Raw genomic sequence first — 16,811 nt, forward strand, 5'->3', positions numbered from 1 at the left:
AACTTCCAATGACTGCATAAAAAAACCTGAATAGGTAAAGTGAAACTTAGTTTTTCTGTTTTTATTCATTATTGATATTCTATTTTAACAGGATATTGTGGTGCTGACTTGAAATCACTTTGCACTGAGGCTTCATTGTTGGCTTTGAGAAGAAGATATCCACAAATTTACACAACATCTGAAAAACTGCAACTGGATGTGTCTTCAATAAATCTTGCTGCTAAAGACTTCTTCAATGCTATGAATACTATTGTTCCTGCATCTCAAAGATCTGTTACCTCTCCAGCTCGTGCATTGTCAATGCGTGTTCAGCCTTTATTAAGAAATATTTTTAAACAATGTATAGATGCAGTTCAAAAAGTTTTCCCATCAGTATTTTCACAGCTGTCTTGTCTAGATGCTCCTGGTAAGTATTCTTTAAATGCTGTACTTAGTAAAACATCACAAGTGGGAGATATATTACCATATCAGTTAATGATTGGTAGTCAACTATAGATATAAGAAAATGTGGTGTGAGTGCCAATGAGACATCTCTCAATCCAAATAACAATTTATAAAAGTAAACCATTATAGGTCAATGTAGGGCCCAAAATTACTAGTGTAAAACCATTCAAATGGGAAAACCAACGGTCGAATCTATATAAGAAACGAGAAACACATATGAATTACATAAACAAACGTAAACTACTGTACATCAGATTCCTGACTTAGGACAGGTGCAAACATTTGCAGCGGGATTTAACGTTTTAATGATACCAAACCTTCTCCCTTTTTCTGAAACAATAGCATAACATCACAACATAGAAAAACACACAATAAAATATCAATTGGCAGGCTTAACTCAATCAAAAAACGTAAATTAACACACTATGTACAGATTATCATGTTTTCATCAAATATAATGCATGCTTGATAAGACTGAGTGAAAAATGTTTAAATGGTGTGAACCAGATGAAAGGTTTATATTATCAGGATTTCAGTTTGTGAACCCTCTTGTAGATTTGACTTTCAGTTATTATTTCCCACTTAAAAATGAATCTTGGTTACAAGCAGTATACAAGTTTTTACTATATGACTCTTTATTTTAGATCCCTGCAAGTCTGATGTTCTCTTATAAGATGTATTACTAAACCCTTGATAATTGAAATAGCAATGTATGAGAATCTTGCATTAATAACTTTTTCAACTCTTCAGGATTATTGCAATGACTTTTACATACAGTCGAACCTCGTTGTGTCGAAAACTCGGATGAATCAAAGTAATTTCTCGGTACCGGCATAATTCCCGTTTGATCAATGCATTTTAACCTCTGATGAGTCGAACTCGGATGATTCGAATTCTCGGTTAAGTCGAGGAAATTCCTAAGTCCCGTTGATGTTAAATTGATGTAAATTGACCCCGATGTCTCGAAGTTCAAAATTTAAAAAAAATCGAAAGAAATAAAAACTTTAAAAATAAAATTCATAACGGATGTTTTTCTTGTTTAACCTGTTCATTTCCATAAGTGATTAAAGCTGTATAAACATACTTGTTTGTAAAACAGTTAAAATGACATGTTTATGATATCCGCTAATCAACACCTTTGTTGATCGTCCAACTGGAACTTGAATGTGCTGAACCTATTTCACTTGGTATAAAAACAAAACGAATTTCAATGACCCAAGCTGAGATTAAATTAACCATTAGAATAAGAACAATAATTAAAAGGATTAAAATATTTTATTAATTATTATAAGTCTGTCTTTTTTTAATCTATGAACACTGTTCACATTCTTTAAAGATTAGTTATGAAAATATTTTCGCGAATGATTACATAATTTATAGTGACTGACCTTTGTAAATACTTGTGTATTGATTACATTTGTGAATGTTGTGTGTTGAATCTTAAAAAATACGGAACATAAATACACAATCATATATTATCATATCGAAAAAAGCACAATGATCAATATACATGCATCTAGTTTACAGAAATCATATATTGGTATTTAATATATTTCAAATATAAACACTCGACCTCGGATGAGTCAAACCTCAGATGGTCGATTACTTTCGTCTGGTCCCTTCGACTTCGACACAACGAGGTTCATCTGTAATTACATGCTTTAATGTTAAGTCTTTATCAGCAAGTTTTATAAGTATTTGTGAAAAGCAAAACATTCCTGTTTTATACAGCAAATATTAATAATATGGCAGTTTATATGATTTTTTAATAATTTTATTTTGATGCAAAACAGGGGAAACAAATGTTTTAGATAGCAGCTTTATAATCGTTCATATTTATTTTTTAGCCACAACCAGTCAGCAGGAGTCGAGTACTAACTTGTTAGATCAACTAGACAGTGACGAAGATGAAAATGCACCTAGTATATATGAAAATAAGGGTAAAGGAAAAAAGAAGAAAGAAGACAATAAACCAGAAACATTTTTAAGTTTTGCAAGGTAACATTGATTTAGTATGGGACTATATTCCAAACAAACTGATAGATTTTTTTCTGTCTTTGTGAAAATGCTATTTCCCACCCAAAAAATCTTATAGTGTGTAGATCTTAGAGGAAAAGCACTTCTATATGACCAGAAAGAAACTAAATGAATGACTTTTAGAATAAGATACAAGAAGAAAACATCATTTTGAAACTTGTACACATATTTCACAGAACATAGAAATGTAATAGGTTTAAATTTTCGTCAACGGTAGGATACAAATTTGGTTTAAGGTAGCTTAATCAAAAGTCTCATCAACTTGAAACTTAGAGCACATGTTCCTTCTGAAGTTAACTGTTAGATATATGTGCCAATTCAGCATTATTGCCAAGATTTTATGGTTCTTTGAACATGGAAATGTGATGGTGAGAAATGTACATGGTGTCCTATGAGCAGATATTATTGTTTATGAATATACCTGAAAACCAAATCAGTTTGAAGATACTTGCCATACAAATGTATTGTAAATTGAAAAATGAACAGCCCAATTATTCATGTAGTCTTGCTGTTGTTTACAATAGTTTAATTTACAAAGCAAATTCTACAATAAATGATGATAAAAATGAATTTGTTTTCACATACATGTACATAATGATACAAGATTTTTTTTTAATATTAAACAGTTATGCCAGCAAGACACCAACAACACACAGACCAAGAATGTTATTAGCTGGCCAACCAGGACAAGGACAGACAACTCATTTAGCTCCAGGAATTCTTCATAACATGGAACAATTACCTGTTCATGTTCTTGATCTTCCCTCACTTTTTGCAGTCAGTACTAAAACTCCAGAAGAATCATGTGCTCAGGTAATTCTTGATAAGATACAGATATTGTATCTTAAAAGTATAAGCTGGACACGATAAAAATTGTTCGATGACTATTCGCCTTGGTTGCCATTATATAAGTGTAGGCAAGACATGTCTTTCTTATTATCTTTAATACATAGAAGTTAACTTTCCAAACCTTTAAAGAGAAAGAACTCCACCTGGGAAAGGATTTTTTTTTAAATTTTTATTATTTGGTGTAGTTATGAGCATTAACTGGCACTCTCATTTTATCCACCCTATTTAAAATTTCCAGATTTAACCTTGTAGAGTATTCTACTTTCTAGCTTCTTTGCTTTTTAGCTCACCTGGCCCAAAGTGTAAAGTGAGCTTTTCTCATCACTTGGCATCCGGCGTAGTCGTTAATTTTTTACATTTTGAACTTCTTCTAGAGAACCACTGAATGGAATAAAACCAAACATGACATGAATGTTCCTTATCAGATGCTGACCAAGTGTAGTTACTTTGTAGCTGATCTATCATCCAATATGGTTGCCAGCAGGGGGACTTAGTTTAACATAGGACCCTATGGGAAATACATACAAATGACTTCTTTTAGAGAACCACATAAGGAATGAAACCAAACATGCCATGAATGTTCCTTAGGAGGTGTTGACCAAGTTTTGTTACTTCGTAGCTGATCCATCATCCAAGATGGCTGCCAGCGGGGGACTTAGTTTAACATAGGACCCAATGGGGAATACATACAAATGACTTCTTTTAGAGAACTACTGAATGGAATGAAACCAAACATGGCATGAATGTTCCTTATGACATGCTGACCAAGTGTTGTTACTTTGTAGCCAATCCATCATCCAAGGTGGCTTCCAGCAGGGGACTTGGTTTAACTTAGGACCCTATGGGAAATATATACAAATGTCTTCTTTTAGAGAACCACTGAATTGAATGAAAGCAAACATAGCATAAATGTTCCTTTCTTAATGAGGTGCTGGCCAAGTGTTGTTACTTTGTAGCCAAATTTTATCTTTTTATATGATTTCAAAAATCCAAGTAGAATCAGGTGAGTGATACAGGCTCTTGAGAGCCTCTAGTTAATATATATTTTTTTTTAATCCAACCACCTATCAAATTAAGCATTTGAAATAAAGTGTTTCAATCTCCTTACAACACAACCAGTGTTTATATTATTCAAAACTGTAATTTTAGGTTTTCCGTGAGGCAAGACGTACTGCACCAAGTATTATTTACATGCCTGATATTGAGCAGTTATGGAGTGTATTAACTGAGACATTACGTGCAACGTTTATGATGATGTTAAATGAATTAGATCCAACTGCACCAATTCTTCTTTTAGCAACAAGTGAATGCCATTACAGCATGCTTGGGGAACAGGTAATAGCAGTTCATATAAAATTTGTTACATTTTTGTATTGATTTCTTTTCTATCCTAACTTAGATAGCCATGCAATCTCTCTTTCTTTTTTTTTAATCAGCCATGTAAAACAAATTTTCTATTAAGCAAAAAAACAACCACAGTCTTGTATTTATTACCAAACAATAATACTTACAAGTGTGACTTGTAAATTAAAAGTTGTCTCCTTTATACCGATTTGTTGGAGACATGACTTCGCTTAATTTTAGCTTCTTCTTTCCCCAAGACACATATTTGAATTTCACATTGCAAAACTATGAATGCCATGTCATTCAAAGACATTGCCACATCAGTGAGATCAAAACTATAGTTTTTTACTGAACTTGGTCCTACAACTAGAAACAGCCATTTCATTGTCCTCATATCTATCCAACTAGACATCTAGACAATTTCTCAAAACATAACAGACTACCAATTGTTAATAAATTGTAACAGACTACCAAAGATTTGTTTTCAACATTAAGTTCTGTATCTCAATTAAATGATAAGCAACCCAATATTGCACTGTGTTATGGTTGTTTATTGTTTTATTTTGCAGTTGACACATATCTTCGACAGCAACTTTAGCCAAGTCATTAAGATGGCTTATCCATCAGAAGCTGAAAGAAGAGAATTTTTCACAGACATATTGTTAAATCAAGCAGTGCAGCCTCCTTCTCAAAGGAAGCAAGCAGGTAAGCTTTATTTGAATGTAACATTGTCGTAAATAACAGGCCTGGTTTCCAAAATATTCTTATTATCTGCATTAGACTTGCCATTTTTCATAAATTACACCAAGAGTTGTAACAGTTCCTTCAGATAACTGATGTTTCTATTTTTGAAACCTCAACAAAGATAGAAATAGATCGCTTTCAATGATAGAAACAATTTGAAAATAATTTTGAAGTAAAGGTATTTAAACTTTTATATTTTATTTCTGTCACATTTGAATACCCTCATTCTAATGTTAGTTATACCAATATAAATAAGAGAGAAACAGATTAGAACTTTTAATTGTTCAAAGATAGAATATCCTTTTAATTGATTGAACAGCAACATTTCAAATCAAATTAATAATGGGGTATTGTAAAAGTCTAATTTTCTGCTTCATCAAATATAACTAAGTCATCTGAGTCATAGGGTTCTTTATTCATCAATTGTACATCACATGCATTCATCTTACAATTACATACACTAACCCTGGAATAACAAATAAACAATAGTAAAGATAATAAAATAAACGATACAATTCAATATCTTAAAATACTAGTCTATTACACTTCTATTATCATTTCAGTTCACATGTTCTTATATAGTTAAAACATCCTATATTTTAACCTTTAAACTCATAACCGTTTCTCTCAATCGATCTGACTGAATACATACAAACATCATAAATTCTATACAAACGGTATACGGTTTGAAAATATCAAAATGTAAATTTACAAACAATAAACAATAACTTCGTGCAAATTATCATTACAGATAATTTGAGCTTCGTATATAATGTCTTGATAATATAATATAAATGAATTATCATTTATCATCAATATAAACATAAATATTGAACTTCATGTGAATCTAGCTTGAATGTTCATAATCAGGGAAGATAATCCCAGTGTAATATTTCCAAAGTGACAATGAAATATCTGTCATAGTCAAGTTATACAGGTAAACATAAATAAAATACAAATGCAATCAATTTACACAGTTAAGTAAACTCACCAATTTGTGGAACTGAGTTTGTACAATATTAAACATCAACAGCTACACTATTTAACTTCTATCCTAGTGTCCTTATACAGATCAATATATCATGGATCTATGGTCAATACATAATATCATTATCTGAAATCAATAATATAATTATAAGTACAAGATTCTATTAAACAAATAAATCTTTACAAAAAGGTACTTTCAATTATAAACAAACATAATATCATCTGACTTGTTTACATTTAAATGTCTACGTCATTATTGACAATACCATACCATAACATAGGTCAAGGTCACTGTTAAAATAAATCAAACTCACCCGTACAGCGAATACACAAAAGCTCTCAAAACAAGCAAATCACATAATCATCTCTCAAACTAAAATCTCACACTCACTTGGACATTGGGGAAACTTACTTTTACCTTGCATGTTAATGAAATATCATAATCAGGATTCATACTTCATCCATCTGTCAGAACAAAGGCTCTCAATGTAAATAAATGTAACTTACCAAATTATGCTATATTTGTAGTTCCTGACTGAATATAAATGTATCCAATATCACTGAATGATTCAATCCTTCTATGAAAAGTAACTACAAAGTCTGGATACTAAATAATTAAACTATTTAAACTTTTGTAAACAAAGACCAAAATTGACCAGCCATTTAATTTGAATTCCCTCTATATAATATATCACAAGACCACCAATGACCAATAAAATAAGACCTAATCACAAGTAGATTGCAAACGAATCACCTACTTCAATAAATCATCTGCAAGAGATATTTATAATTAGTACATATAATATAATCAATGCATCCAGGGTAAATGGCAGAAAATCCACTCTACCACATCCTCCCCCTGGTTGCAAATGACGTCCTCGTCAACCTAAAATATAAACTATATAATCTCTCCCCCTGGTCTTGAGAGAAAGAGACGTCCTCGTCGACTAAATAAAAAAAATAGATAAATAAATAAATATAAAAACATGAACATATAAAAGGGAATACTAACCTGTATCAGTGACAATCTTCAGTAAGGCATCTTTTACTCTATCTTCAGATCCTCTGAATACTCCACTGGATACAGCATCCTTCAAAAACTGTGCCCTCATTAACCAATCTGTATTAGGCTGAATCTGTTTACACACAAAGTCCTTATATTTAGTTGTTGCTGTTGATGTTTTTGTGCGGACAGATCTTCGTGGAATGTCTTGTATTTCATCTTGTTCATCTTGTTCATCTTCTTGCCCAGGTTCATCCGAAGAAACAGCTTCCTCAAGTTCTACTTCTGCATTGGTAGCTGCTTCCTCTAATTGCTCTGAAACTGAATCTTCTGTCCCATTAGAAGAAAGAGCGTCCTCTGTATCTTCAGTTTCCTCTTGTTCTATGACACCCTGCTGATCTCCGTCAGTCGGCGGTTCATAGACTTCAGCTACTGGTTCTTCAGACTTATCATCATCATCACTGTTTGTGCTGATATCTGTGTCGTCAGTAGGTTGTGTAATCAAAATCATGAAAGACTCATCCTCGCTTTCACTATCAGTATCTGATGAAATACTGACTGGAGGCTGTGGATCCTTTGTCAAAGGTTCTCTTCTTGTCGTTCTTGGTTTTGGTACTGGTTTAGTCTCTTTCCTGGGTCTTAATCTGGGTTTTGGTTGTTGTGTATCTTCCGGTTCTTGTTCATCTATGGAGACGAAACCAATTGGTAGCAACAAGTTGCGATGTAAAGTTCTCTTTCTCCCTTCACCATTCTCTTTTCTCACTACGAAAACTGGTATCTCCGAGTTTGGTTGTTCCAATATGATGTAAGGATCGTTTTCCCATCTATCAGAAAGCTTATGTTTTCCTTCGAATGCTAAAATCTTAACGAGTACTCTATCTCCTGTATTTAATACGGCTCCTCTGATCTTTTCATCGTATCCTTTCTTTTGTCTAGATTGTGCTTTCTCTGCAGATCGTAATGCAAGCTCGTAAGATTTTCGTAGTCTATCTTTCAGTTGTTCAACATACTTCGTCGTGTTCTTCTGAGTAGTGATGTTCTCAATTCCAAATACAGTATCTATTGGAAGTCGAGGTTCTCGTCCAAACATTAATGAAAATGGTGAATATCCAGTAGTATCCTGTTTAGTGCAGTTGTATGCATGGACAATTGGACCAAGGTATTGTTTCCAGTTGCTCTTTTGATCATTTTGCAGTGTTCCTAACATGTTCAGAAGTGTTCTATTGAACCTTTCACACTGGCCATTTCCCATCGGATGGTAAGGCGTTGTTCTCGACTTCTTAATTCCTGTAAGTTGGCATAGTTCCTTAAGAAGTCGACTTTCAAAATTTCCTCCTTGGTCCGAGTGTATTCTCTGAGGAAGACCATAATGGATCACATAGTTGTTGAAAAAGGCTTCCGCCGTTGTTTTAGCTGACATGTTCTTTGTCGGAATGGCTTGTGCATACCGCGTGAAATGATCCGTGATTACAAGTATATGGTGGTATCCTCCTTTTGATGTTTCTAGTGTTAAAAAATCCATGCAAACGATTTCTTGTGGTTGTGATGTTTTTATACTCTTGAGTGGTGCTTTATCATTCGGTAATCTTTTCCTCTTCAAACATCTTGGACAACGTTGAATCCATTCCTCTATGTCTTTATGCATTCCACTCCAAAAGTATCTATCTTTAACTAACGATGTTGTGCGGTCTCGACCTTGATGACCCATGTTGTTATGCAGGTAATTCAAAACGGTCTTAATCTGAGATGCTGGCAGAATTAACTGATCTTTCGATTCTCCATCTACTGTTGTTCTTCTAAATAGTATTCCATCTTTCAATATAAGTCTGTTGAAGTTTGAATGAAGTAAACGATGAAACGGTACTGCTGGAATATCTTCCTTTCGTGGTGAATTCTTCTTCATAACGTTGTCTATCCAGTATCGTATAACAGGGTCTCTCAGTTGTTCTCTCCTGATATCTACTTTTTCATCTGTTCCTATGATGTCTATATCTTCCATTACATTAGTAGATTTTGCCAAAGATTCAATGTATGGTTGTCGTTGAAGTAAACTGCATATAGCCTTAACTGATGTAATAGGTATCTTGCTGATCTCGCTGATATGGCTATAACTTTCGTCTGGTGTGCATTCCTGGCGTTGAAGCAAAGCAGGTAGTCTTGATAAGGCATCTGCATCTGTGTTCTGCTTTCCAGGTCGGTACTTGATATCGAAATCAAAAGCTGATAAAGCTGCTATCCACCTATGCCCTGTTGCATCTAACTTGGCTGAAGACAAAACATAGGTCAGCGGATTGTTGTCTGTAAGTACAGTAAATTTGGCTCCATACAGATAATCGTTGAATTTGTCACAGATGGCCCATCGTAACGCTAAAAATTCCAGCTTGTGTACAGGGTAATTCCTCTCGGACTTCGAAAGACCACGGCTAGCGTACGCAATGACACGCTTTTTACCTTCTTGTAGTTGGTATAAAACTGCTCCTAATCCAGTTAAGCAGGCATCCGTATGTAGTTCAAATGGATTCTGATAGTCTGGGAATCCTAATACTGGTGGGTTAGATAAATGGTGTCTCAGTTCCTGAAATGCGTCTTCTTGTTCTTTATCCCAGTGCCATGGTTTCACTTCTACTGATGTTTTCTTTTGTCCTTTCTTTCCTTTTCCTTTCTTGTTAGATGTTGATGGCATCAAATCTGTCAATGGTCTGGCTTTCTTAGAAAAATCTCTGACAAATTTCCTATAATATCCCACAAAACCTAAGAACTGTCTTACTTCCTCTGGATTTGTAGGTCTTGGCCAGTTCATAACCTTGTCGATCTTCTCTGGATCCGGTTCAATGCCTTTAGCTGACACAATGTGTCCTATATACTTTACTCGCTGTTGGAATAATGAACATTTCTTTGGCGACAGCTTCAGTCCAACTTCTCTTAATCTCTGAAATATTCTCTCTAATCTATCGAAATGCTCGTCTACGGTCTTGGAAAAGATAATTAAATCATCCAGGTAGATGAAACAAATCTTGGTGTGAAGATCTCCCAAACATTCTTCCATTAATCGTTGGTATGTTGCAGGGGAATTGGCCAATCCGAATGGTAACCTGTTATATTCAAAAAATCCTAGTGGTCCAACGGTAAAGGCTGTTCTCTCTTTGTGCTCCTCTAATACTTCCACCTGATGGTAACCACTCTTCATGTCTAAGACAGTATAAAACGTGTTCCCTCCTAAAGAATCAAGGATCTCCTCTATGCGTGGTAAAGCGTATGAATCTTTGATGGTAATATCATTCAGCTGACGATAATCGACGCACATTCTTAAGCTTCCATCCTTCTTTCTTACAAGCACCACATTCGAAGACCACGGTGAATGAGATCTTCTTATAATTCCAGCTGATAACAGTTGACGTAGATGGTTCCTAACTTCATCAATCATTAAAGGTGGAATTCTGCGATGACGTTGTTTAAAAGGTCGGTTATCTACTAAGTCAATTCGGTGTTTGACTGCTGATGTGTGGCCAATGTCAGTATCTCCTGTTGAAAATATATCCTTAAATCTATTTAACAAATCTTTTCCTCTATCCAATTCATCATCCTCTAGTTTTTCAGTTGGTAGTTTCACTATATCTAAAATATCAGGTATGTCTGATTTTTCGGTTGGTGGTAACTCTTCAATGCTGACTGGTTGTAACTCGCAAATAATTGATCTTGGTGCTACGGTAACTGTTCTCGTGGTTATGTTTGATATCCGTACTAGTATTGGCTCTTTACGTTGACTGTTGTAGTTGACTATAGCTGGTACAATGTCAAGATCAGTTGAAAGTGTTGATTTTCTTGTAGCATGAAGTAAGGCACAACCTGTTGGGTATTGTAATTGCTTGTCCATATATCCTTTAATGACTACTTCTGTATTCGGCTGTATTGTTATTGGTTTCATCTCTGCTGATTTGACTATAGCTAATCTATTGTGATGTTTTTCCAATTCCTGGTTTCTTAATGTAAGGCATCTGAATGCGAGGTACCATGGCGTATAAAGATTTGTATCCTGTAAATACCTTGGCCCAATTGCTTTACTGATATCCTCCATAACTGAACTTAAGATGTTAGTTCCTATAAGCAAAGGTGTAGTAGAATTATAACCGCTGTCTGGAACTACGAGAAATAATCCTGGATATGTTTTCATGTAAGGTGTTGTAATTCCTTCCAGTTGAAGTTCTGCCTCTACATATCCTAAATACGGTAGTTGTAAGCCGTCTGCACATTCAATCTTTAATAGTCCTGATAGTTGTTCTAATGGCATTGCTGAGCAGTGTTTGTTGTAAAATTCCTCGCTCATCGTAGATACAGTCGATCCAGTGTCTAACAATCCTTGTGTTTTCATTCCATTCAAGAAAACTGTAACCTCATTTGCCGTACCTGCTATCCGTTGTTCCTTTGTAGTCAAGCTTGAACTAATGTGTTGTTCCTCGAAGGTTACTTGTTGAAAATTCAAAGCATGTTGTACTTTCCTTGAATTGTCCAATCTTACTCTGCATCCTACTGCTATATGACCTTGTTGTCCGCATCTCCAACATATACTATCTCCTTTATCGCTTTTTCTCCGTATGTTTCTGTCATTCGGTCGATGAATTATAGTTTCGTCCGGAATAAATGTTGTAGTTGAGCTCGGATTCTTGGTGTGAGTTGCTGTTCGAGTTTCTTTTTCCTGTAACTGTGCAGTTAGTTTCTAAACCATAGCCTTCAGTTCTGTTGTTTCATCTGATGTTATGTTATCTTTGTCTGGTAAAGATGTACTGCTCTTTTCCTTAATCACGCAATCTTGACGGTGTTGCTCTTCTATTTCTCTCATGGCTATCAATAGTTGGTTGAATTCTTTAATACGGTCAAACTTGTGTATGGAAACCTTTCGTAGTTCTGGTCGTAATCCTTTCCAAAATTTTGATCTAAGCATATCATCCGTATCTTGTTCGTAAATCTTACCTCGCTGTAGTGCTTTATTAAGAATTTCCTCTAGTCTACAACCCCACGATGATACATCTTCGTCGGCTCCTTGACATGCTGTGTAAAACTGTGCAAGAAGGACTTCTTTGACGTCTACAGATCCAAAGATGCAATCCATTCTGTCTATGACATCATCAACGGTTGCTTCAACTCCTAATCGCATAACAATTCGACTTGCTTCTCCATGGACAGAACGTCTGATGGCTTGAGCTATGATCTCATGTCGGTAATTCTCCTTGATAAGACATGCTACTTGATATCTCCAAAGATCGTATGAAACATCATCTCCTTTGTCATCTCCGGAAAAGGTAGGTAACTTCGGTATGTATGGCATATATAATACATCGTCCATCTTTGACGTGGAAAATTCCTTCATCCAATTCTTAAATGCATCAGTTGTATCGGCATTCGGTTTGACTTTCATATCCTTAAAAGCTCTAACGATGTTCTGTATATCCTGTTCGGTCAACTCCTCAGACATGATGCTTATCCTGATACTTACCTTAATGTAATAATTTTTCTGAAAGAGATTGAATAAATCAACAAATTAATTAATGTACCTGCAATTTAAAAAAATGATTAATATCAATGTGAAAAGTATATATATAAGTATCACTCACCAGTCGGTCACTGTATCTTCAATCACACAAACTGAATACCTACCATTGTGTGATCACATATATATATAATACCTGATTTACCTTGAAGATATGTTAGGCTTATAACCTAACCCATATGTCAAACCACCAAACAACTAACCAAAGCAAAACTCAACCAACCAATAGACTGACAATACAACACCAACTAAACTCAATGCACTGTACTAACCTTTACTACAGTATCCTATCTGCTGTAAGAAACAAATACTACTTGTACTATACTTACAACAGTGTACTTCTATATATGCACCTATGTATATACCAACACTACTAACCTAAACTTACATACCCAAACTGATGTAAAACACTAACTACCTAACTCCAATCTACTATCTATGTACCTAATGAGTACTGAGTATACCTACTATGTATTCAACTAATGATGCTAATGTCTCATAGAGTTCCTGTACTAACTTGTGTTCATTGTGTAGATCTTACCTTGTCTCTTTTTAAATATGAGTATGTGTGTGTGTGTGCTATGGGGATGGGATAGCTCTCTCTCAAAGGGAAATCTTTATTTAACAATGACCTTTGTATTATAATTACAAATGTCAAACTATAAGTTACAATTATATAATAATACTATATTCAGTATGCAAACTGAAACTACCTTCAAATCTATGAATGTACAATTTTACTTATCAAACTACTTTTAATGCCAAAAACTGTAATTATCCAATTTCAGAAAAATTCCAAAACAGTAAGTTAAATCTCAGAATAAATTCCAAAAGAATTCAAAATAAAAAAAATTTGAATAAGTTTTCAATAAATTAATTTAAAAAAATTTACTGGTTTCAAAATAAATAAGTTTAATAAAACAATAATTATCTACACAAGATACACAATATACAAACAAATTAACCAAAGTTTATGCAATAATCTATCAAATGTTCAATTCAAGATATAAGAGTCTTCTTCTGTTACAAATTCAAGTGTTTTTAGTATCTAAACAAATAATACCAATCAGATATACAAATGTATTAATTTACTTTCAGGCCATATTCATTATTCACAAACTGAATATCTAAAGTCAAATTTATATTTATAAATCAATTCATAAAATATCAGCAAGTAATATTCAATACAAAATTTAAGTCATTCCAGCTTCCACTGTGAGGATCCATCCTTGGAATAAACCATTATAGTGGGCGCCATTGTAAAAGTCTAATTTTCTGCTTCATCAAATATAACTAAGTCATCTGAGTCATAGGGTTCTTTATTCATCAATTGTACATCACATGCATTCATCTTACAATTACATACACTAACCCTGGAATAACAAATAAACAATAGTAAAGATAATAAAATAAACGATATAATTCAATATCTTAAAATACTAGTCTATTACACTTCTATTATCATTTCAGTTCACATGTTCTTATATAGTTAAAACATCCTATATTTTAACCTTTAAACTCATAACCGTTTCTCTCAATCGATCTGACTGAATACATACAAACATCATAAATTCTATACAAACGGTATACGGTTTGAAAATATCAAAATGTAAATTTACAAACAATAAACAATAACTTCGTGCAAATTATCATTACAGATAATTTGAGCTTCGTATATAATGTCTTGATAATATAATATAAATGAATTATCATTTATCATCAATATAAACATAAATATTGAACTTCATGTGAATCTAGCTTGAATGTTCATAATCAGGGAAGATAATCCCAGTGTAATATTTCCAAAGTGACAATGAAATATCTGTCATAGTCAAGTTATACAGGTAAACATAAATAAAATACAAATGCAATCAATTTACACAGTTAAGTAAACTCACCAATTTGTGGAACTGAGTTTGTACAATATTAAACATCAACAGCTACACTATTTAACTTCTATCCTAGTGTCCTTATACAGATCAATATATCATGGATCTATGGTCAATACATAATATCATTATCTGAAATCAATAATATAATTATAAGTACAAGATTCTATTAAACAAATAAATCTTTACAAAAAGGTACTTTCAATTATAAACAAACATAATATCATCTGACTTGTTTACATTTAAATGTCTACGTCATTATTGACAATACCATACCATAACATAGGTCAAGGTCACTGTTAAAATAAATCAAACTCACCCGTACAGCGAATACACAAAAGCTCTCAAAACAAGCAAATCACATAATCATCTCTCAAACTAAAATCTCACACTCACTTGGACATTGGGGAAACTTACTTTTACCTTGCATGTTAATGAAATATCATAATCAGGATTCATACTTCATCCATCTGTCAGAACAAAGGCTCTCAATGTAAATAAATGTAACTTACCAAATTATGCTATATTTGTAGTTCCTGACTGAATATAAATGTATCCAATATCACTGAATGATTCAATCCTTCTATGAAAAGTAACTACAAAGTCTGGATACTAAATAATTAAACTATTTAAACTTTTGTAAACAAAGACCAAAATTGACCAGCCATTTAATTTGAATTCCCTCTATATAATATATCACAAGACCACCAATGACCAATAAAATAAGACCTAATCACAAGTAGATTGCAAACGAATCACCTACTTCAATAAATCATCTGCAAGAGATATTTATAATTAGTACATATAATATAATCAATGCATCCAGGGTAAATGGCAGAAAATCCACTCTACCACATATTATATCAGCAATGACTTGTTGAGTTTGTAAATCATCGCTGATCTATTATTTTTACAGAAGTAATGTCCTCAGAAATATTAGTTCTATGAATTGTTATATTTTTATTTAAAGGAGTTCGCTTCTCAGTTTCAAAGTAATTAACTTTTCAAAACACTAGTTTATATAGATAGGGGATTAGTAAAGGAATCCAAAGAGTCAAAAAAATATATAGGTCACTGTGCTTGTTGAAATTTTGGCGGGAAAATATTCTCTCTTGACTTTTCATAGCTTTATCATTGACAAGTTGAAGTTCTCAAAAACTGGTATAAAGTAATTAACATTTTATAAGACTTTTACAGATGGCTTATCATTATACATGTAAAAGATTTACAAAAAGAAAAATGAGGGTCATCGGACAAATTTTTTCAAGTCATTCAAATGGATAAAACAAGAGGATTCTTAAAATCTGACAAAAAATCTAAAACATGACAAGCCAGCTTCTTTAATGTCTATCAAAGGTTTTTTGGTCTGCACCAAAATCTTAACCAACTACTAGCAAATTTTTGCTTATACTTAATAGTCCAAATTTTTGGAGAAGACTTCATAAGTCTGCTTGACTTGTGTCTTATCCAATTTGTACTTGATCAAATAAAATATGTTTAAACTAGTCCAAATTTTTATTCTTACTATTCTGAAACATAGGACTATTGGCTTACACTGCAGACTGTTTATATTGAAAAGCAATGTCTTGGACAAATTTGAAATCAGTGCTGATTAAGTATATTTAAAGAAGAAATGTCTGTTTTGAAAATAAATTTATGGAAAATTGCATTGTATTAAAGCACTCTCACCTACATTTATTGTAGGATTTTTTTGAAATTTACATCAAAGTTGTATACCAAGAATTAGCTGCACAACTGCTCTTATTGTTCTCAAGATTAAACCCCATCCTTTTTACAAAAAAAGCGAGAAGTTTTAAGAAAAATTTAAAAAGTATAGCAGTCAGTAAAAATAAAGTAAACTAAACTGTACTGGTGTCTTTAAACAGTGTGTGATAAAATTAATATGTCTACACTTGTGCTGTGTAATATGTAGATTTGTACAAGTTAAAGGTTTTGAAGATTTGAACTA

General features: G+C 33.3%; 1 protein-coding gene and 1 long non-coding RNA gene across 4 annotated transcripts in view; one reads left to right on the forward strand and one right to left on the reverse strand.

Moving 5' to 3' along the window:
- The window catches only part of LOC143068374 (ATPase family AAA domain-containing protein 2-like), a 64,218-nt gene that overhangs the window by 31,072 nt on the left and 16,335 nt on the right, over positions 1-16,811 (forward strand). For all 3 annotated transcript variants that reach the window (XM_076242383.1, XM_076242398.1, XM_076242390.1), the window contains exons 13-17: positions 92-406; positions 2,292-2,442; positions 3,108-3,294; positions 4,480-4,665; positions 5,244-5,379. In XM_076242383.1, coding sequence (XP_076098498.1) covers positions 92-406; positions 2,292-2,442; positions 3,108-3,294; positions 4,480-4,665; positions 5,244-5,379 — 975 coding nt within the window. The remainder of the gene's footprint in view (positions 1-91; positions 407-2,291; positions 2,443-3,107; positions 3,295-4,479; positions 4,666-5,243; positions 5,380-16,811) is intronic.
- LOC143068424 (uncharacterized) lies at positions 5,815-6,531 on the reverse strand. The gene is made up of 2 exons (XR_012976165.1): positions 6,410-6,531; positions 5,815-5,884 (listed from the first exon to the last, which is right to left on the reverse strand). It is a non-coding gene; the product is annotated as an uncharacterized LOC143068424 (long non-coding RNA).

Source organism: Mytilus galloprovincialis, chromosome 1 (genome assembly GCF_965363235.1).
Source record: "Mytilus galloprovincialis chromosome 1, xbMytGall1.hap1.1, whole genome shotgun sequence".
In the NCBI taxonomy this organism is placed as follows: Eukaryota; Metazoa; Mollusca; class Bivalvia; order Mytilida; family Mytilidae; genus Mytilus; species Mytilus galloprovincialis.